General features: G+C 41.8%; 1 protein-coding gene across 5 annotated transcripts in view; it reads right to left on the bottom strand.

Annotated features, from left to right (window-relative positions):
* pds5a (PDS5 cohesin associated factor A) overlaps nt 1-21866 on the bottom strand; it is a 39924-nt gene that overhangs the window by 12065 nt on the left and 5993 nt on the right. For all 5 annotated transcript variants that reach the window (XM_085409925.1, XM_085409928.1, XM_085409927.1 and 2 more), the window contains exons 3-9: nt 6160-6363; nt 4024-4110; nt 3613-3710; nt 3214-3340; nt 3037-3117; nt 2756-2896; nt 619-734 (exon numbers count right to left, since the gene is read on the bottom strand). In XM_085409925.1, the coding sequence (XP_085266051.1) occupies nt 619-734; nt 2756-2896; nt 3037-3117; nt 3214-3340; nt 3613-3710; nt 4024-4110; nt 6160-6363 (854 nt within the window). The remainder of the gene's footprint in view (nt 1-618; nt 735-2755; nt 2897-3036; nt 3118-3213; nt 3341-3612; nt 3711-4023; nt 4111-6159; nt 6364-21866) is intronic.

The raw sequence follows: 21866 nt of genomic DNA, 5'->3' as shown, positions 1-21866 counted from the left end.
CAGAACCAGGTAGAGCATTTTTGCATTCACCGCAACACCAAACGACCCAAGATTGGAGAGCAGAACAAGGACTTTCCATTACCGGGTGAAGTCCACTGAGTGTGGGAAACATTTGCTGTCCTTTGACCTTAATTATTATACTTCAAAATTAACTACCAAAACATGTGGCTTGCATACACACATGCACAGATAACCCCATCACCCCAACCCTCACCTGTCAACACCATGAATAGGATCCAAATCTGTGGGAAACCCAACTAGCAGGACAAATCTGTACACATTTTACTGATAGGTGAGCTGAGGTCACACTTTACACTGTTCACCAATTCTCCATTAATCTGAGCTCTTTTTGGAGCCAGGAAACTTTCCCTTTTCCCCCATTGTGCTAAATGGATAGACCAGTTCCCAACTAAAACACTACAGATCCAATTTATAGATAAATCATAAGATGATGGAAGTAAATTCACTTCTCTCTACATAACTTCTCCTTAACTAATATAATTGTAATAAAAATTACATTTTTGCAATAATGCCATCTCTTTACACGTTTCTGTGTCTCTCGTGACTGAATCGAGGCAGCTTAAAACATTACTTCATGTCTGTGTTGACGTCACCCACCGTCCTAGGAAGCACTGCCACAGCGGTCTGTTCTGCGAGGCCAGCTCAGAGTCTTTGGCCCCGAACAACTTTGCCAGCAACCGTACAACAGCAAGACGCTCCTCACCATCATTGCTCTGCAAACACAACACACACACACACTTATTTTTAATACCGGCTGCAGCTTTTATCTTGAAGCTGTTATTAATACTGTTCATATCTTGTGCTCAGACCCATTTCACATACTGCTGCACACACAGAGCAGCGCGTGTGTTTCAGCCACTCCCTTGAAGACAGTTTTATTTTAAAGTATGAATTTTTTTTTCCCACTTGTTGGTCACTCATTCTAACAGTATCTACAGAAACGGCTCAGTTATGACGGCAGACTCAATACAGAGGTGGCTTACTGTGATGGTGTAAAGGTACTGGGCACTCAAAGAGTCATGTCATGACCAAAAACGACTTCATACAAGAAAAGCTGGTCTTCAAAAACATCTGCGTGACAAACAAAACAACTGAGCATCTAACTAAGAAAAGGAAAAGTGAATGAAAGATAACAGACGAGTCATTACTCAGTGGTGATGCAAGATGAAACCTCAGTGATGCACTGATATCTCAGCCAAGAGTGCGTTTTGGCAGATATCGCCTTGCTGACTGATATCAAACATGACGAGGTTTACTGATGTCTGTGGCTGATGTTTATCGGCTCTACCACATGACTCTTGCTCTCGCTAAATTTTCAGAGCTCATTGGATGACAAACTGAAATATATTAAAGCAGGTCATATTTTATGATGAAGATTTCTTGTTCTAAAGAACAAGATCACAGAGCAAGCGACGGAAATCAGCTTTCGCTGAAGGGTGGTTGGCCTCTCCCTTAGGGTGATGAGTTCAGTTATTTGAGACATCCACATTGAAAGGAGTCAGTTAAGGTTTAACAAGGATGCCTCCCAGGTGAGGTGTTTTGGATATGTCCCACCGGGAGGTGGCCCAGGACATGCTGGAGAGATATCTCTCAACATGTCTGGCAACATCTGTGTGTTCCCCCAGATAAACTAGAGGTGGCTGGGGAGAGGGAGGTCTGGGCTTCTCTGCTTAGGCTGATGCTCCTGCAATTTGCCCCAGATAAGCAGAAGAAAATGGATGGATGGATGATTTTTAATAATAATAATAATAATAATAATAATAATAATAATAATAATAATAATAATAATAATAATGGATTGCATTTATATAGCGCTTTTCTAGGCACCCAAAGCGCTTTACAATGCCACTATTCATTCTCTCTCGCATTCACACACTGGTGGAGGCAGCTACAGTTGTAGCCACAGCTGCCCTGGGGCAGACTGACAGAAGCGAGGCTGCCATATCGCACCATCGGCCCCTCTGGCCAACACCAGTAGGCGGTAGGTGAAGTGTCTTGCCCAAGGACACAACGACCAGGAAAGACAGAGCTGGGGATCGAACTGGCAACCTTCCAGTTACAAGATGAGCTTCCCAACCCCCTGAACCACGGACGCCCACCACGGACGATTTTTAAGGAAAATGAACAGGATAAAATAAAGGTACCAGCTGCCAAATTGTGAACATAAGTACTCCCAAAGAGAGTCACAAATGGCTGCATTGATATGTAAAATTGCTGAACTCACAACGGTCAGTAAGAGAGAAAAGGTTTATGCAAAGAAATACTTTAATATTATTTATTTCATGCCTCCTTATGTGTTCTGAAAACCAGGTTTAATGAAATTATCGATATTTTCATATGAAGATTCTGCCACGTTATATTAGAGGAAGCAAACAAAGCCTTGGCCACTAGCCTCAAGCAGAACTGAGTGGCCAACAGAGGTCTGTAAGCTCACTTCTTTCTAAATCTAATTCAAACCATTAGCCTGCACTCCTCAAGGGACATGAAGGTAATGAATTACATTCTGCACAGGCCCCTTCTGGAGCCAGAAAAAGATTTATGCTACTTAAAAAACAAAAACAAATCTCATTAAGATGAATCTAGATTAGTCAAATACAGTCCTCCGCTTTTCCTTTAACCTTCAGTAAGTTGACAACCCATTAAACACCAACACCACAAAGGTTAAATAATATTAAAAATGCATACTGTTAATCAACAACAGGGTTAAAGTCTGTTTTGTGATTGTTGTCTTCACCTTAAGCTTGAACTCCAGCTGTGGCATGACAGAGGTAAGCAGCATAGGATCAATGGCAAACAGTTCCTGGATGAGGTCAAAGACGTGCTCTGATAAATCGCTGACTGATGACTTGCCCATCACTAAAACCTGATTGAAGAACTAAAGATGAAAAATAAAACACTGCATTAGATTAAAAAAAACAAAACGTTAGAGACACTGAAATTTAAACGAACCAAATACAAGGGAGAAGGTGCAAGTAAAACATTAAAATATGCAACTGAGTGCAGGACGCTACGCACATTTGCAATACATGTCTCGATGGTCTGGACAGTCCTCTTCAGCAGAGTCTTAGCAAGATCATATGCTTGCTTGTTCAGATTCTGTTCCAAAGAAGGTGAAAAATGAAAATTAAATCCGGTGAAGTGTATTATTCTTTTGATTTTATATTGTACATTGCTATGTTATTTGCTGTTTACCTTGTGTGCAGGGATGAGATTAATGAGGATGGTGTCCAGCAGCTCCTGTGTGACACCATCTCCCTCCATGATGATAGAACTCATCAGATCCAACATGTGCATCTGTACCTTGTGGTTATGGCTGTTACTATGAAGGAAGAAAGACAGAAATCCTTTCAGTGTAATAACAGGAGGAATAATTAAACAAACAAAAATAAAAACAATAATAATGATAATCAAAAACTAACTATAAACAATTGATACAGTGTTTATTATAATCCCATTTAGTAGTAAAATCTAAAAGCATACATGTCTTTATGCTAAAATAAATCACATCTATCGGTTTTCCTTCAAGTTACATATTTTAAACTCTGGTGTAAAAAGAGTTTGACAGACTCGAGCAATAACAAAAGTCTTTACTTGATAACAGAGAAGAGTGTTTTGAAAAGCTGGATGAAGATCTCATTGCAGTCCTCCAGCTCAAAGCAAATGTTGTACGACTTCACCCAAGCCAGGTTCTATAGAAAACAACAAAGCCATAAATGTTACTGTTTTTTTTTAGCAGTTAATACTATTACCACGTACTTTACCTTGAACTAAAATCCATGAACACACTGACTGTGTATGGTTAAAAGCTTATGATACTATCAAATATTTACTATTAAATATGACAACGCAAAGTAACATATCCTGCTATTTCAGTAGCTGGAAACAGAGAATGGAAATTTTCCATGAAAACAGATTAAATTATTAATTACTTTTTTTTTTTGTTAGTCACCCAAACTGTTTTAGCTCCAAACATAAACAGTGATCTCTCCTTTAGCACCTTACCTCCAGCAGGTAGAAGTATCGGTTAAACTGAGGACTCTTGGTGTCTTCTAGTCCCTTTAACTGTCTAGTGATGAAGAGGAAGATGTCCTAGGGAATTTTGGGAAATTGAGTTAGTGCTGTTGAGTACACACAAGTTTCACAGTAGTAGTGACAAAGGTGATCAATGGAGGGCTTGCAACCAATATTCACTTGAGGTGTGCATCATGGTAAAATAACTTTGCCGTGGTTTTGAATGAAAGAACTAGACGTCAACGCTGTAATCTTGCTGCAAATTCAACCATGCCATTAATTCACAACTCAATTTTGTTTACTTTTGATTAGAGCTGGGCGATAGAACGATAACGATATGTATCGCGATATAACTTTTACTCGATAGAGAAATTAAGCTATCGCGATAGACTTCGCCGCTCTGGTCAGCCAATCCAAACTAAGTAGCGCAGAGCCGAACCAATCACAGCCGCAGCGTCACGTCGCGTGACTTGTTACGTACAGCACAAGTGCCAAGCCGCACGTGTGTTTGTTTGGGAAGCAGGCAGTGGGTAATGGAGCCAGCGCGTAATGGAGGAAATGAGTGTGCCGACTAGAAAAATCAACCGAGCGTGACCGAAGAGAAAACAGATGACGGTTCCAATGCCGGAGAGATTGTCGAACGGAAGAGCCATAGAAGTTCCGTAGTGTGAAGGTATTTCGGCTATTTCAAGTCTGACAAAAAACAGAGTAGCATGCACTGTAAATTGTGCCGAAAGCAAGTCTGGAAATACAATAAACTGGTGCATGCGTCACACTGTGCGCCACGTTATTGTTTCGGTGAAATGAATTTCTACAATACTGTTAATTCTACTCTCTGCAGTGTTTAAATGCTTACATATACACACAGTTACTGTCCGTCCACACATACGACTCGGTTCTGCTTCTATGCCCCAGCTTTGTTTACTTTTTCCCACCGAGGCTTCTAGACTTCTGATTGGCCAACATTTCTGCACGGTTAGGAATCTAGCGCCACCTGCTGCTTTGGCATGTTCATAGCAGCGTTTTCCTTCATTTCTGCCTTTATGTGTGGACGGGATTATTTTTTAAAACGAAAACGGAAAATCTCCGTTTTCAAAAACACCCGTGTACGTGTGGACGTAGCCTCAGTCTCTGACTGGAAGCGCTAATTCGTCATTCGGCTTTTGTCAGACTAAAGTAACTGTTAAAACTGTTTGAAAAGCTAAGCTATACAACAAGGAGAGATTGAGAATTTCCTTTTAGTTCTCAGTTTATTTGATACTGACAAAAGTTAGTTTTGTCTGTTCTTCTGTAAAACAAACTAAGATTTATTTTTAGAATTAATATTTTGTTTCTAAGTGGAATTGACAATTTAGTCTGTTTCATTTGTTCTATTTTGAAACTTAAACGCTTTAGCGGCTGCCTTTTGTGTAGTTTGCAATATTTGTCTTTATTTATCTGAAAAAGTCTCATGTTCCTTAAGTACATCTACCCTGTTGAACTTATTATGGGAAATAAATATTTAAATCAAAACAAGCTGCTGATTATTTCACATTTTACTTGTGAGCAACGGCACATTTAAATCTTACAAATATAGTTATTTGGCTTATATCGTGATAGATATCGTTATCGCCTGAAATGAAAAAAACATATCGTGATATGAAAAAATCTCATATCGCCCAGCTCTACTTTTGATGTAAAATGATATTAATGGACTCAATAAGATCTGAGCACATTTTTAAAGGGGTATGCACAATTACTAAACTTAGAGATTAAGCTTTGGTCCCTCACTAGTAAGGGCAATGTGTAACCGCATGTGGTGCAGGTGTTAACCCATCAGGAAAGAAAGCCACTGACGCTAACAGTTTTAACATTAGCCACACCCCGGCAAACCAATATGACCCTGCGTGTGTGCATGAGATCACAGTAGACGCACATTTCAGGGTCATTTTGGTTCACCATAAACTAGCAATCAAACACACTCAACTATTAGCCAGGAAACAGGCCAATAAGTGAACAAAAGTCAATATTTTGATTTAGTCCATAAATTTGATGACAGCTGTCATTTCAACTTGTCTAATCATCAAAAATCTGGACTACTATAAGACTCCCTTGAAGACAGTGTTCAGTCCAAGGTTGGTATCTAACCTTGAGTTTATCATGGGAGGTATAGGGAGCCTCAGGGGCATAGATCCTGAAGATATCAGCCAGGCAGCAGGCCACTAGTAGCCGAACATCTTTATTGGGGTTCCTAAGGAAGAACTCTGATGCAAGGTGGAGTGCCAGGCCGAGGTATTGCTGCTTTTCCTCTTCTGAGTCTTGATCCATGTCCATGTATGTCTTCACCACCATCTGTTAAACAGAGAGACAAGGGTGGAGGTTGAAATGGTGGATGCATGCATTTAAAAAAAATAAAGCAAGTGGAATATTTCAATGTTTCAATACAAAATACAAAATATAGTTGCTTGTGTTTCCAGTGTTTTTGTCATAGAAAAAAAAGGTATGTAAAAAGTATGAGGTGAGCTACATCTTACCCAAACCTTCTACTACAGACCTTCTGGCTAACAGCAACATCTCTAAGCCAATGGGGAATGCGCCCTAAGAAGTTCTACAAAAATTGCTGAATGGCCTTTACATACAATGCAATTGTAATGTAATTAATCCCCTTAATAGAAAAGCAGTCTCACCAAAACATCCACCAGAGAGAGCAGACAGGTTACTTTTCATCTGTATGACATAAGACAGGTACTGCCATGAGAGGCACACGTTTTCCTTATCCATTTATGAGTTTCTCCTCTACAAACATTTGCAATGTACTTTGTGATGTATGGCTGACCACTAGACCAGCTACACCTGCAAATGAACAACAACTCCACTGTCTTGGATTGCAGCTGATAAAGGTAGTCATTGTTTTGCTCTGGAGCCCAACAAAGCCGAGCTCCAAGACGGTGACCCTGGACTACATCTAACCCAGAGATGATGTCTTCTTTAGCAAAGCAGCTGGATAATAATATGGACCACCACATCAGCAACCTGCTCAGCAGGCTAGCAAATATAGAAATTGGGACGGGCTTTAAAACAAGAAAGACCAAATTATTGATGCACGGCATCATTATCTTCGAACATTTAAGGAAACAGAGGTACCAATGACAAGAGGTACCAATGCTGTGGGTTATAAAGAGTTAAATGACTAATATAAAAAGACAACTTGAGTAGAAAGTGGCAGCTTTCCAGCACTCATCGGTGTTGATGTTGTCGTTGCCCTTTGGATTATCACACAACACAAACATAAACTTCAGTTGAGGACCTTTTTATTTCTCAGTAAAATGAAACACTGGCTTCTCAAGCTTATCTTCACACCAGTCTTATCAATCCAATGACTTTTTACAGCTACGATATCTCTCTTTAAGCTGCTGCTTCCTCTGTGCGTGAGTGTTTATGTGTATGAGAGCCAGCTGAAGCATAGCAGTAGAGCTCAATAACCAGCCAGCAGGGGTGGGGGATGGGCCAAGAGCTCCAGCAGACTGCAGAGCACCACAATTACTCTTACAGACAGACACACACATACACACCTTTCACTCCTACACACACTCGCACATGCACCCCAAGCTTCTCTACTCTCTGTTGAAACACTCGCTACTCAGAGCTGAGGCCCTCCACGCTAAATGTGTGGGACTGTTTACTTGCATTTCTGCAACCTAAATATAACAAAATCTCTAGTTCAGTGATAAAATGTAAGTGACGCATTTTCAAATAACTGCTAAACCAAGTTCTTGACTCTTGAATCTACAACTGCTAAACGTCAGGCGAAAATTAGGCTGAAGTCCTTTCAGCTCAAAACCTTTCTGTGTATATACAAAGGCAGCTATTAATGAAGCTTTACCTACCTTAATTTTAACAGTCACAGGTCTTTAATCAGGTGCATCATCAATCAAATCTGATACGGACGTTTGCTCTCTTTACTACAAATTAAACATCTACCATCTGTGCTGTTCCAGTTTTTCCTCATTATTTTCAATCAAGAATGCTCTGAGTAGTGTGTGTCCTTGTTATGATTAAGCCACAACTTTATCCTCTAACATGTTTATTTCAACTCCTTCCTCTTAAGAGTCTGTTTGGAGAACAAATGCATAGTGAGGGCCTTGTAGTGTAGTGTTACTGTGGACTATTCGTCATGATTACAACAAAACTAAAGGCACGTGGACATTTACAGAGGTTCACTTTGACCACCTAAAGCATACAGACCCAAGTGGGCTATGGATGCCTTAAGTATGGTGTGGCGCCCTGAGTATTTTGCGCATTAAGAACAAGTCTCAGATGTGTTCCTTATGTGTTCGTGCCCACCCCCCATCATCATTTTTTGCTATTTGTTGTGACAATAGTTTGCATCATAACACAGAGCGAAAAGCTCATTTGCTCCCACCTGATGTGATGTTAGGGCGATATTTAGTTTCGCCAGTAGGTGGCAGTGGCGGCTCAGCCAAACGGGTAACTGGCAAAATAATCCTTCACAAAAGTAACGCAGGCCAGTTATTACAATGGAAGCCGCCAGTAACACTGAATTGTTTTGCTGTGTTTCAGGTGAGAGCAATATACGAGAACTACATACATTTATGTAAAGTTGATGCTTATTTAACATGTTTGGAGTGTAATTCTTGTTTATATGGTGTTTAATGTGAGCGAATAAGGGAGTTGTTTCACGTTATCTGTGGGTAAGGCTAGTAACATTTGTGCGTTAGCTAAGTCATGTTAGCCTCCTGCATTAATCTCTGTAACCGTGTTGTCCCATCAGTAAGGTGAAAGGAAACTATTAGCTGGTTTCAGTTGAAGTTATAGGAGATAGACCAGCCAGTACATGTTATGTTGTCTATTGTTACTGGTCATTTTCTCTGTGTGTTAAGGGCTGATTAATACGTGGCCATTACACGTAATGCCACAAAAGTAACGCAGGCCAGTTATTACAATGGAAGCCGCCAGTAACACTGAATTGTTTTGCTGTGTTTCAGCGCAATAAATCTTCATGTGCACCTGAATGAACCCTGTCGTCCTTCAGTGTGTAACATAATTTGGCGAGCCAGCCAGGAGCATATTTCCTGCTCCAGACAAGAACCTAGAACACATTAAATCAACATCTGGTAAAGATGGAACAACTACAGGATGAGATCAGCACAGCCTTGTGGACACTTGGGAAACCCGAACTCACCAAGGTATGCCAGCATCTTAAGTGCAGCGAACCAGCAGGGGTGGGTTTTAAAGGACAGTCCCGACGTGCTCTGATTCGGCTGGCAGAAAGTACTCTGGATGAGATTGAAAAAACAGAGGAATCTGAAGTGTTTCAGCAGTTCATCCGTGATCTCCAGTCATTCATACAGTCATTACAAGAACATCCTGTAGCTGAAGTGGAGATACAACGAGCAGAGCTCAGTGAGATAGAAAGACTGAAACAAGAGTACAGTCAGCTCCAACAAGCTCAAGCAGAAGCACGACGTGTTCTGGAAGAAAAAATTGAAGCGTTGGGGACCGAGTTTAGAGGTGCAGCTGGGATAAGTGAAAAACAAGTAAGTCAGCCTGCACCCTTTACTACACCAGAAGTGACTCTGAGAAAAGACTTTCGGATCTGGGGTCAGATCGGGGAAGCAGGACAAAAAGACAAGTTATCTTTCACTAGCTTGACCAACCAAATTGATTCCGGGCTTAAGAAAGGCTACTCAGAGACTGAAATCATTGAAGCTGTGATTAAGGCAGTAAGCCCTGGCCTTCACCTTCGAGACTTGCTGGAAGTGAAGCGTGACCTCACACTTCCCACACTAAGAACTATATTACGGGGACATTACAAAGTAGACTCGTCAGCTGACCTGCTTCATCAACTCATGAGCATATCTCAAGACCCCAAAGAATCTGCTCAGTGCTTTCTGTTCAGGGCAATAGAACTCAGAGAGAAATTGCTCTGGAAGTCTGGTGATGACGATGAAGGGGAGCAGTTCAGCCCAGACTTAATTCAGCGCAAGTTCCTGCGCTCATTAGAGACTGGCCTCCTCAGTGAAGCCGTGAAGTTTCAGTTAAAGCCTTATCTTAGCAACTACCAAGTAACAGATGAGGTTCTAATTGAGAAGATAAATGAAGCAGCCAGCCTTGAATTAGAGCGACAAAATAAACTGAGGAGAAATACTACAGTAAAAACACCAAGGATAAATGAGGTACACGCAGAGTCACAGCACAACCACACTCAGCCACCTTTGAACAGTGAACCAGACAGAAAGGATGAAACTCAGACAAAGGGGGGTGAAGGAGGTGCCACAAAGAAAAAGCAAGGACAGAATAAGGGCCTGGATTCAGAGACAGCTAAGCTGATTGAAGGCCTGAAAGCTGATGTGCTTGAAGTAAAGAAAATGTTTAATGAGACTTTGGAAGCAACAAAAGTAAGGTCAAGTATGGACAGTCGGTTCTCTCCTACAACAAGACGTGCTAGAGGTTGCCAAATGTGCAGAGAGGCTCAGCTTGGTGATCTGTGTAGACACTGCTACCGCTGTGGTCAGGAGGGTCACCTTTCCCGAGGGTGCAGGCAGGCTAGGATCACCCAGGGAAACGGGAGGGGGCTACTGAGCCGGGACCCACAGTAGCCCACTCATCACCCAGGTCCCAGGTAGATCCTGTCTATGTGCAAAACACCTCGCATCAACAAGCACCACAAAATGATTCCACACGCACTGAAACTGGCCCAAAAGAGCCAAACAGCAACAAATTGACAAGTGATACATCTAATGGTTATATACCCTCACAACGGCAAACCAAGCTCATCAGTCTCATTGGGAAAAGAGGCACAGTTCAGTGCCACCTAGATAAGGTACCAGTAGAGGCCCTGTGGGACACTGGAGCTCAGGCAAGTCTGATTAACAATGAATGGCGAGAACACCTACCACACAGCACTGTCAGGCCACTTGCTGAGCTGTTGGGAACAGAACCTCTAGTGGCTTTAGCAGCTAATGGTAGTGAAATCCCATATGATGGGTGGGTAGAGACAGAATTCTATTTGGACTGTAACCCTGAAAATTGTCTTCTAGTCCCAATGCTTGTATCCAGTGACCCCAATGTTGCACAACTGCCCATTATTGGATTTAATGTAATAGAGGAAGTTGTGAGTAAATGGGGCAAGCGACAACCAAGCTCACGCAACGTTCAAAAAATCAGCCAAATCCTCTCAGTATCAGTACACACTGCTAAATCAGTACTAAAACTATTGCAGTTACCAGACCAAAACCAAAGTGTGGGCACAGTATTGGCAGGAAAGAGGGGACTATGTCTGGCTGCTGAACAGATTACCACGACATATGTCCGTGCACATATTGGAGCCCAGTTTTCAGGACACAGTCTGTTATTTGTCCCGAATGAACCATCACAGTTGCCTGAGGGTCTTGTCATTCAAGAGGGACTGGTCACAATAATGGAGGGCAGGTCAGTGTACATCCCAGTCGCGATAGCTAATACCAACAAGCGGGATGTCAACTTAATTCCTCACACTGTTCTGGGACATCTGGAAGAAATAAAAGCAGTGTACCCCATCACCCCTGAAAAGACACAAGACTCAGTAGAGCAGATTTCATCACAGCCTCCTATACAGGTGAATGAGGTGATGAACACACCCTCCTCCAGCCATAAGCCACCTCAGTGGGACCCTCCAGTTAAGTTGGACCATCTCAGGGAAAATGAACAACAAACGGTGAGACAGCTGTTAAGAGAGGAATGTCATGCTTTTGCTTATGATGATAAAGATGTTGGGTGCATCCCCAGTTTAAACATGCACATCACATTGCATGACACAACACCTGTTCGAAAGACCTACATATCTGTGCCAAAGCCTCTGCACCAAGAGGTGAAAGACTATCTTCAAGACCTGCTGAACCGTGGGTGGATTTCAGAGTCTAGGTCACCCTACTCGTCTCCAATCGTCTGTGTTCGGAAGAAGTCGGGTGAATTGAGATTGTGCTGTGATTACAGGGAACTCAACCGGAAGTCAGTACCAGACAGACACCCAATTCCCAGAATTCAGGATATGCTAGATTCCCTTCATGGCAGCTCCTGGTTCTCTGTTCTTGATCAGGGGAAAGCATACCATCAGGGGTTCCTGGACCCTGAAAGTCGCCCCCTGACAGCCTTCATCACACCTTGGGGCTTGTACCAGTGGAACCGCATACCCTTTGGCCTCAGCTCGGCCCCAGCAGAGTTTCAGCGGAGCATGGAGGACTGTTTAAGGGGACTGCGGGATGTAATCTGTCAGCCATATTTGGACGACAACCTAGTCCACTCTACTTCATTTGATACTCATCTTGAACACATCAGAGCCGTCCTTCAGAGATACCAAAAACATGGTGTCAAACTCAGCCCACAGAAATGTGACATCTTCAAGAGAAAGGTACGTTTCCTTGGTCGGATGGTGTCCGAAGAGGGATATACCATGGACCCAGCGGAAATAGTCCCTGTACAAGCTCTCAGAGACAAACCACCATCCACAGTGGGGGAACTGAGTCGGGTCCTAGGATTCCTGTCCTACTATAGATCCTATATCCCAAACTTTTCAAAAGTGGCAAAACCCCTGTACCAGTTGCTGACACTGCCTCCAGATAAAGCACCGCCACCAGTGCCCAGGACAAAGGGGAAAGTGGTTAAGACAAAACCGAAAGGTCGACCACCGCCTAACACACCCATTAAATGGACTGAGAGCCATCAAAATGCCTTAAATGAGTTGACTGATTGTCTAACACAGCCACCTATTTTGGGTTACCCTGATTTCTCAGAGCCCTTTGTACTCCATTGTGATGCCTCACAACAGGGCCTGGGAGCTGTGTTATACCAAAAGCAAGCAGGCAAGATGAAGGTCATTGCATATGGCTCAAGGACATTAACACCCCCTGAGAAAAACTATCATATGCATTCGGGAAAGCTGGAATTCTTGGCTTTAAAATGGGCAGTCTGTGAACGCTTTCGGGACTACCTATATTACGCCCCACATTTTGTTGTCTACACAGACAATAACCCTTTGACATATGTCCTTACGACAGCAAAGCTGAACGCCACAGGCCACCGCTGGGTGAGTGAACTGGCTGACTTCAACTTTACTATCAAATACCGGCCAGGGAAGAAAAATGCTGATGCAGATGGCCTATCCCGCTTACCACTAAACATTGAGCAGTATATGGCACAGTGCACATCAGAAGTCAAACAGGGTGTCGCTAGAGCTGCTGTTGAAAGTGCAGTATTGCAGAGGGAGAATCTGCTGCATGAAACTGTTGTTGTCAGCCTGAGTGCCGTCAGTTTAGTGCAAGACGCGGTCACACTGTCTGCTGGAAAGTCTCTGTCACCCGAGGAAATCCGAGTGAGTCAGGAGAAAGATCCCATCATTAGTCGCTTTTTACAACACAAAATCAACAACTACTTACCAAAAGGTCGTGCCCTAACAGCAGAACCCCCTGATGTCAGAATCTTGCTGAGGCAGTGGAGCAGAGTGCACATAAATGATGATGGGGTCCTCTATAGGAGAGTGAAAGGCAGAGATCAGCTTCTTCTCCCTAAAGAGCATCGTGACACTGTGTTCAGGGAACTGCACAAAGAGATGGGACATTTGGGGACAGAAAGAACTCTGTGTTTAATAAGGGACAGGTTCTACTGGCCTCGAATGCAAAGCGATGTGGAGCATTTTGTAATGCATGCCTGCGAATGCCTCAAGAGAAAGCGGCCAAGTAAGATTACCAGGGCCCCACTGACCACCATTACAACGACATTCCCATTTGAGCTTGTGTCCATAGACTTTTTGCACCTTGAGACTTGTAAACAGGGATATGAGTACATACTGGTAGTGATGGACCACTTCACACGTTTTGCACAAGCTTATGCAACAAAAAACAAATCTGCAAAAACAGTGGTGGATAAGGTCTTCAATCACTTTGCTCTGAACTTTGGTTTCCCAGCACGAATCCACCATGACATGGGCAGGGAATTTGAGAATCAGATGTTTTCCCAGTTGCAGAAAGTCTGTGGTTTACGTGGCTCTCACACTACCCCATACCATCCACAAGGAAATGGGCAAGTGGAGCGTTTCAACAGAACTTTGTTGTCCATGTTGAGAACACTAACTGACCTTGAAAAAGCAGACTGGAAGGAATCATTGACAAAAGTGGTGCACGCCTACAACTGCACTCGGAATGAGGCTACTGGGTTTTCCCCGTACTATTTGTTGTTTGGCCGTACTCCAAGACTTCCTATAGACATCTTGTTCAACTTGCCTTCACAGGAACAGCAATTAAGCTACGAGGAGTATGTGACAAAATGGCAATCCCGAATGAAGGAGGCCTATGAGATTGCATCTATGGCAGCCCAGAAAGAAGCTTCGAGAGGTAAACATTATTACAACCGTAAGACCTACGGAGCTCAACTTCATCTGGGGAACAGAGTCCTGCTCCGCAACCTCAAGGAGAGAGGAGGCCCAGGCAAGCTTCGGTCATACTGGGAGGATACAGTGTATGTATGTGGTGGTGAGTCAAAAAAGCCCTGACATCCCAGTTTACGAGATCAAGCCAGAGAGGGGAGGAAAAAGCCGCACAGTACACAGGAACCTGTTGCTTCCATGTGACAGTCTACCTGTAGAAAAACCACACAGACAGGAGCAAAACGAAAAAAGAAAAAGCCTGAGACAAAAAGGGGTAGAAGCTCAACAACAGCTACTACAACAAGACACAGACGTGGAGAGTGAGGATGAGGGTGAGCTTGTGTGGAGGTTTCCACAGCAAAACAGTACCACCACCATTATCCCTCCAACCCTGGAATCTCTGGTGGGTGAACAACAACTGGGGGAGCCTCAAACAGCTGACTTCGACCCTTTCTTACAGGACCACAGAGAGATACACGAACCTGAGTTGCAGACAGCAGAGCAACATTACAACCACCAGGAGTCACAGGATGAACAACAAGATGAGCAAGGAGACAGTGACTCCAACAGTGAACTAGGGTTGTCACCTGTCCTCAGACACCCCAAGAGAGAGCGACGTCAGCCCAAAATGCTGACATATGATATATTAGGACAACCCACAGTCAGACAAGCTGATATGGACAGTGTTAAGATGGGAGCTATTTGCACCCAGAGACTGTGGAGGCCTTGGTGGCCTGAAGATATACCAGCAAGGTGTGAGAGACAGTAATAAGAAACTGATCCAAAATGAAGACATTAACATGAACATTGTGACAAGCAGAATAGAGCAAACGTAGCACCAACAGACAATGGACAGAATCTAACACTCATTCTTATGGTGTGTGCTAACTTGTCACATGCTAAACATATGATGATGATGACCATCTGTAAAAGATGCCTTGATATGTAAACAAAGTTAAGTGTGGTAACAGACTAGTGTATTGTTGGCCGAATATTGAGTCTGGTTACAGTCAGAAATTCAGAGTAACATGATGAACTTGTTTACTAACCTTGAGGGAGAAAAAATGGTTACTTGGCACAACAAGATTCATGATTAGCTTCTACCATGACTTTTAATTTGCTGAATGCAAATTGTTGTACTGCAATGTTTCATTGAACAGATGTCAGAAGCATGTGTAACCATAATTGTTACCTAGGGATAGGTATACTAATAGTACACAAGAAATGTACTGACAACGGCAAACATGTTCAAAGAGTTTAGGAAAAAATAGACGGAAGCCTTTTTTTCCCCTCTTTCTTTCTTTTTTTATTAAGTAGGGGAGGGTGTGGCGCCCTGAGTATTTTGCGCATTAAGAACAAGTCTCAGATGTGTTCCTTATGTGTTCGTGCCCACCCCCCATCATCATTTTTTGCTATTTGTTGTGACAATAGTTTGCATCATAACACAGAGCGAAAAGCTCATTTGCTCCCACCTGATGTGATGTTAGGGCGATATTTAGTTTCGCCAGTAGGTGGCAGTGGCGGCTCAGCCAAACGGGTAACTGGCAAAATAATCCTTCACAAAAGTAACGCAGGCCAGTTATTACAATGGAAGCCGCCAGTAACACTGAATTGTTTTGCTGTGTTTCAGGTGAGAGCAATATACGAGAACTACATACATTTATGTAAAGTTGATGCTTATTTAACATGTTTGGAGTGTAATTCTTGTTTATATGGTGTTTAATGTGAGCGAATAAGGGAGTTGTTTCACGTTATCTGTGGGTAAGGCTAGTAACATTTGTGCGTTAGCTAAGTCATGTTAGCCTCCTGCATTAATCTCTGTAACCGTGTTGTCCCATCAGTAAGGTGAAAGGAAACTATTAGCTGGTTTCAGTTGAAGTTATAGGAGATAGACCAGCCAGTACATGTTATGTTGTCTATTGTTACTGGTCATTTTCTCTGTGTGTTAAGGGCTGATTAATACGTGGCATTACACGTAATGCCACAAAAGTAACGCAGGCCAGTTATTACAATGGAAGCCGCCAGTAACACTGAATTGTTTTGCTGTGTTTCAGCGCAATAAATCTTCATGTGCACCTGAATGAACCCTGTCGTCCTTCAGTGTGTAACAATAACACTGATGTAACAAGTACAAAGAGGACAGTAGAAACAGTGAAGCCAGGTCAAGTACAATGTTTTACTCAAATCATCCAAGACCACAAGTTCTACTCTTGTGCAAATCTAATGTGTAAAACACCAGCCAGAGTTCATTATCAAACTAACTAATCAAAAAGTCCAAGAGCCACATTTATAGCCACTCCCATTCATTGCACGTCAGCATGTTGGTTATGAATTTCTACAGACAAAAAACAGAAGCTTTCTCTAAATAGACTAATGGCTACTTTTGAAGCAGCCTGAGACAGTAGCCACCTCCACATATAGAGATGACTGACAAGAGCTCAGAGTAGTTTTCACACATGAACTCCTTTCAATGAGAACCAGGTCTGTCCTTTCTCACATGCAGTACACAACAGGAAGTAGTCCACTTCAGACGCATTTTGACAACTGGAAATATTCTGTGTGGTTTGACAGGGCTGAGTGCAGCAGGAAGATACGTCACCCACTTTGAATAGATCTAACTGTTACTTGCACTGTGCTCACATGGGCTCATTTGTGGGAAGATCGCAGGTTAAAGACCGTTTAATGTCCAAACCAACTGCGCCAAACGTGTTCTCGCACGTCCCTCTGTTGGGTAACAATTAGAAACCCACAGAGCAGCGCATGTGTAAAGACATTTAGTGTCTAACGACACAACTTTTTAAATTTTATTCACATTTTACTCTTGTCTGTAGTGAGACTGTTGATTTTAACTGGTAACAAGTGCTGAAAATCTTCATGTTGGTGCTTTAGAAGTAAAATTTGGTTATAGTTTTATTTTTATAGTTACATTTTAAGGCCGATGGAATATTTTAATTAAGAAAACGCTTTTTAGAATTGGAAAAAACAACCAATAAGACATATTAAGGCGTGATGAATTTTTTATCTGCCTAGTAATTGCACCTCAAGTGTACCAAACATCACAGCTGCAACTTCAAAATCCAAGTCCTCCAAAACACTCTGTTTATGTGCTCAGCAGTTGACAAGTTGTCTTGTCAGATGCAGCTTGACAAGACTGTTTGCATGAAATTGCAGCAAGCAGCTGGTCACCTAGAGGTTGAACTTTCAACCACCTTAACCTCTAGTCTCCAAGTAATCAATTCGGACTGACTGCAATTACTCTGAGACAGACGAAGGCAAAGGTTTGCAAGTGTTTCTCATCCAGTTTATGAAGATTGTCAACAACCAGCTGTATTCTGGTTATGTCTCTATATAAACGCAAGAGCAAGATACTCTTATGACGCTTCGAGCGACGCCATTGACCAGCCAATCACTGGCATGCTATCTGTCAACGTCACATTTTTGGATTACCTTGGACCACTTTGAACCCTGGCAGAGTAGGTACTAAAAAAGGACCTGTACCAGGCACTAGGGCTGCCACAATTAGTCGACTAGTCACGATTACGTCGACTATTAAAATCGTTGACGACTAATTTAATAGTCGACGCGTCGTTTGACGCTTTGTAAGATTCCAAAAGACGCAGGAATAAGTAGTAGAATTTAAGAGTGTAATAACGGACTGAAACAGAAGATGGCAGCACTGCATGTACAAGGATGCCAGCTGCCGTTAAACCCCGAAGAAGAAGCTGTGTCCCAGAATTCATAGCACGGCCCAGCTCAGTTTCCAACGATGGTGGCAGCTAGTTAGTTTTAATATTACTCCTATTTATTCTTTCTGAGTCAAATATCTGCTCAGTTTATCAAGACACCACATATTTTCAAAAGCGCTCCGACGTTTTCGGAGATGTCTGTTACGAGCCGGTGAGAACACCGGACTCCCGGCAAACCGTTTTCAAACCCACCGCCGTCTTTCGCTACTCAGGTTAAATATGATATATATATATATATATATATAAGTCACTTAGATAACTTAAAAATGTTATTGTTTGGCTTTTTTTAGTATTTTATTTGTTCCTGATTAAATCGGTTTGGCTGAGATTAAAGTTATAGTTTTTACACAGCTGAATAAACGTCAAGCAGATTAAACTTCACCGAAACAATCTGCAAATGTCATTAAAATTTAATAAACTCTCATGTTGTCTTTATTTTTAGTTAGCACATACCTTAAACACTTAAAGCTGTAAGCTAATGATCGTTAATAAGAGCAGATGCATGCTGGTGCATAGGGTTGGGCCATATTATACCGTTCACGGTAATACCGGTATAATGTTAGGCAACGATAGGAAAATGAAATATCGCGATAGAATATGAGTAAAACGCGCATGCGCAGTGGCTTTGTTTTCATATGCACATGGCCGATTGTTGAGTGAAACAGATGAACCAGAATTGGTTTGTAAAAATGGTGCAACTTCAGTGATGTGGAACTGGTTTGGTGTTTGTCCGTCAGATACACAACAAAGCACATTTTTTTGCAGAACATGCAAGCGGCCGTTGTTATTGTCATATTTGTCGGACTAAGATGCTCTTAAATCTGGGAGTAATCTGGGTCCTAAACCCCCTCTTCAGGTCAAACGAACACTGCAGCATCACTGAGAGTTAAAAACTGTCTAAATTCTTTCATCTTTAATAAAACGATCAGCATTGCTGCTTTACCAGGTGTAACTATGAAGTTTAACTTCCAGGCATCCATGAAAACAAAATTTATTACATTTAACGGAGTTAGAAGTTAGCAGGAAGCTAGCGGAAGTTAGCTCGCTAGTTTCGCTAGCATGTTCTGACTGAGAGACTGAGAGATTTCTGAAAAAAATCAAACGTACAGCTCTGCTATCACTTCCAACATAAATGAAGACAGGAAACTAAACAGCAGTGACGTTTATAGGGTTACTGAAGTTGGGCTAGCTGGTATTTAATGATGTGCTACGTGATCGCTAGCAACACAGCTATGTTAGCATAATATAAACAGTGAAGCTGGAGGACGAACACTAACACTTTTCCACTTAAAAAAGTTAACGTTAAGGTTTCTGATAGTTAGAGACAAATGCAATCGCATGGCAGGATGCTGTAAACGGACCAAACTTCAGTCAGAAGAACAACTGAGATAATCCATCCACAATACGAGGTTAGTCATTAATATACTGCAACAACATGGGAACAGAGCAGCTGCCAGAGAATTCAACATTAATGAATCAATGGTACAGAAGTGGAGGAAGCAAGAAGAATGAGTTTAATAAAGTTTGATTTATCTGACTTTGTTTCGTTTAATGTGCCTTATAATCCTGTGCACCTTATGGTCCGAAAAATACGTACTGCACACTGCAGTTTAATGTTGCAAAGCACCTCTTTTTAACTTCAGTGGATATTATACATGGTTATGCTCAGGATATGTCAGCCCATTTCTACTGGAAATGCCTTTTGGTTAAACTTTCAGCAAGGCATTTGCATTTGCACTGTTACATTTTTATAAAGCTTTAATGTACATAAAAAACAGCTTCTTCTTTAAGTGAAAATAAATGGAAGGTTGTCTTTTTGCGCTAGTAATGTTGTGGAGTTGTATTTTGTCTCGCATCAATTATATCGTCAGTTATATCGTTATCGCAAATTTTCAAATATATATCGTGATAAATATTTTTGGCCATATCGCCCTGCTCTACTGGTGCAATAAGCTGTATGTTTTATGTCCAATGGATGCACAATCTGATTAGTCGACTAATCGCAAAAATAATTGGTGACTAATCGACTGTCAAAATAATCGTTTGTGGCAGCCCTACCAGACACTATGACCTAATGAAAAACCCTGAAAGCTGAAGTGAGTCATAGTGAACCGACCCAATTAGGTAGTAATAGAAAAGAGGTTTAAGTCGCAAATGTGAAATTCTGTGCATGCAGATGGCAATAGATCTGAAGTTTTTGTCGATTTATCAAAAACAGATTACAACTGCCAACTTGACTCAATCTTGTTGTATTACTTTCTTAACACACCTAAGGGCCTTTTTATGCTAGCCAAGTCACGATTTTGACATGACATCCTGTATCGCGAGACAATCTTTGTTGTGCGTCGGTCAGTTATGCACGTTTATCAGGGCGTTTAACGCAATATTGTCTGAGTGGCAACACCGATTGTTTAGGAGAATACCGCTGTGGCTTCTTGTGCCTTAACAACGGGCATAAATGTCTGCATCTGTATGATGATGTAACAGCGCTGAGAGAAGCAACCACTGTGGAGGGACACCTAAAGTTGCTTTGAAGGCATCAACGAACTGCGAGTGATCTCAGACCTGGTCCTCATCTTTGAAGCAACCATTTCAAAGGCAACAAGTACACAAGCTCATTGCATATAGTCACAATAACTGTGGTCACGCAATGGTCTCCAACAACAGTTTTTCCTAGTGTGACTGTAGAATAAAGAAATTTTTCGCAATTAGGTCATATGCATAGCATTGCTCTTGTTTGTGTTGTTGTTAGTCTTTCAGGCAACCACAGAGAGGACTGATGTCATAACATAAATAGCTGAAGTATTAAAAAAAAATACAATCTGTCCCCTGCAGCTACTTTGTGGTTTTCATGCTGCTTCTTATGCACTTGTCTCCTTCTCTGCAAACTCCATTGTTGCCCCCTTTCCTGTTCAGGTCCACTTTTTGACCAGTCACCATTCGACCTACACATAGCCCAATGGAGATGGTGCTATGTGCTGTGGTCTTTGTGAAGGACTGCACACAAGCACATCTGCATAGGTTGCACACCCAAAATCCTTCTCTCCAAGTTGCCAAATACCCAAGCAAAAAACCACAGATAAGCAGATGCTGTACACGATGCTTTTTTTAATCTTAGTAACGGCATGTTACTAAGATTAACATTAACAGAAATAAAGACAAACAGTTCAAAACAAAAAACAAACAAAAAAAAAAAAAAAAAAACTGTGGTGGTGAAAATAATGGTCAAAGTGCCAGCGCATGGTGGCAGAGTTTGACTCAAGCAGACTGTTCTTGCAGAGCCCATAAGGATGCATTGGATTTGAAGGTCACTAAAAGTCCCCAAACCAAAGCCATAAATGTTTGTTGGGAAGGACACATAACAACTTTAAAGTTGTTATGTGTCTTTATCAATAAAAAAAAGATATGTTATATGAAGCTTGTTTAAAATAAATAAATAGAAATAAAAACATTAATATTATCCCAACAACTTGAATAGGGTTTTATTACAGGATGAGATAGCCATTTTCCATTTGAGTCATCTTTAAAGCCTGGCTAATACAGAGTCAGCTTGTAAGCTACTCCCACACATGAAGCATTTTGCTGCTCACAAAGTGAATGCAGCCATGTCAAAATAGGAGAAAATGAGTAAGGACAGATATTGGCACTGATTTTCCGTCTCCTTTAAATTCTGAATCACAACAAATTTT

This window comes from Rhamphochromis longiceps, linkage group LG6 (genome assembly GCF_057381845.1).
Source record: "Rhamphochromis longiceps isolate RC_006_pf linkage group LG6, R_longiceps_female_GT1.1, whole genome shotgun sequence".
In the NCBI taxonomy this organism is placed as follows: domain Eukaryota; kingdom Metazoa; phylum Chordata; class Actinopteri; order Cichliformes; family Cichlidae; genus Rhamphochromis; species Rhamphochromis longiceps.
Note: the sequence above shows the minus strand (reverse complement) of the source record. Positions and strands in the feature narration are given on the sequence as shown.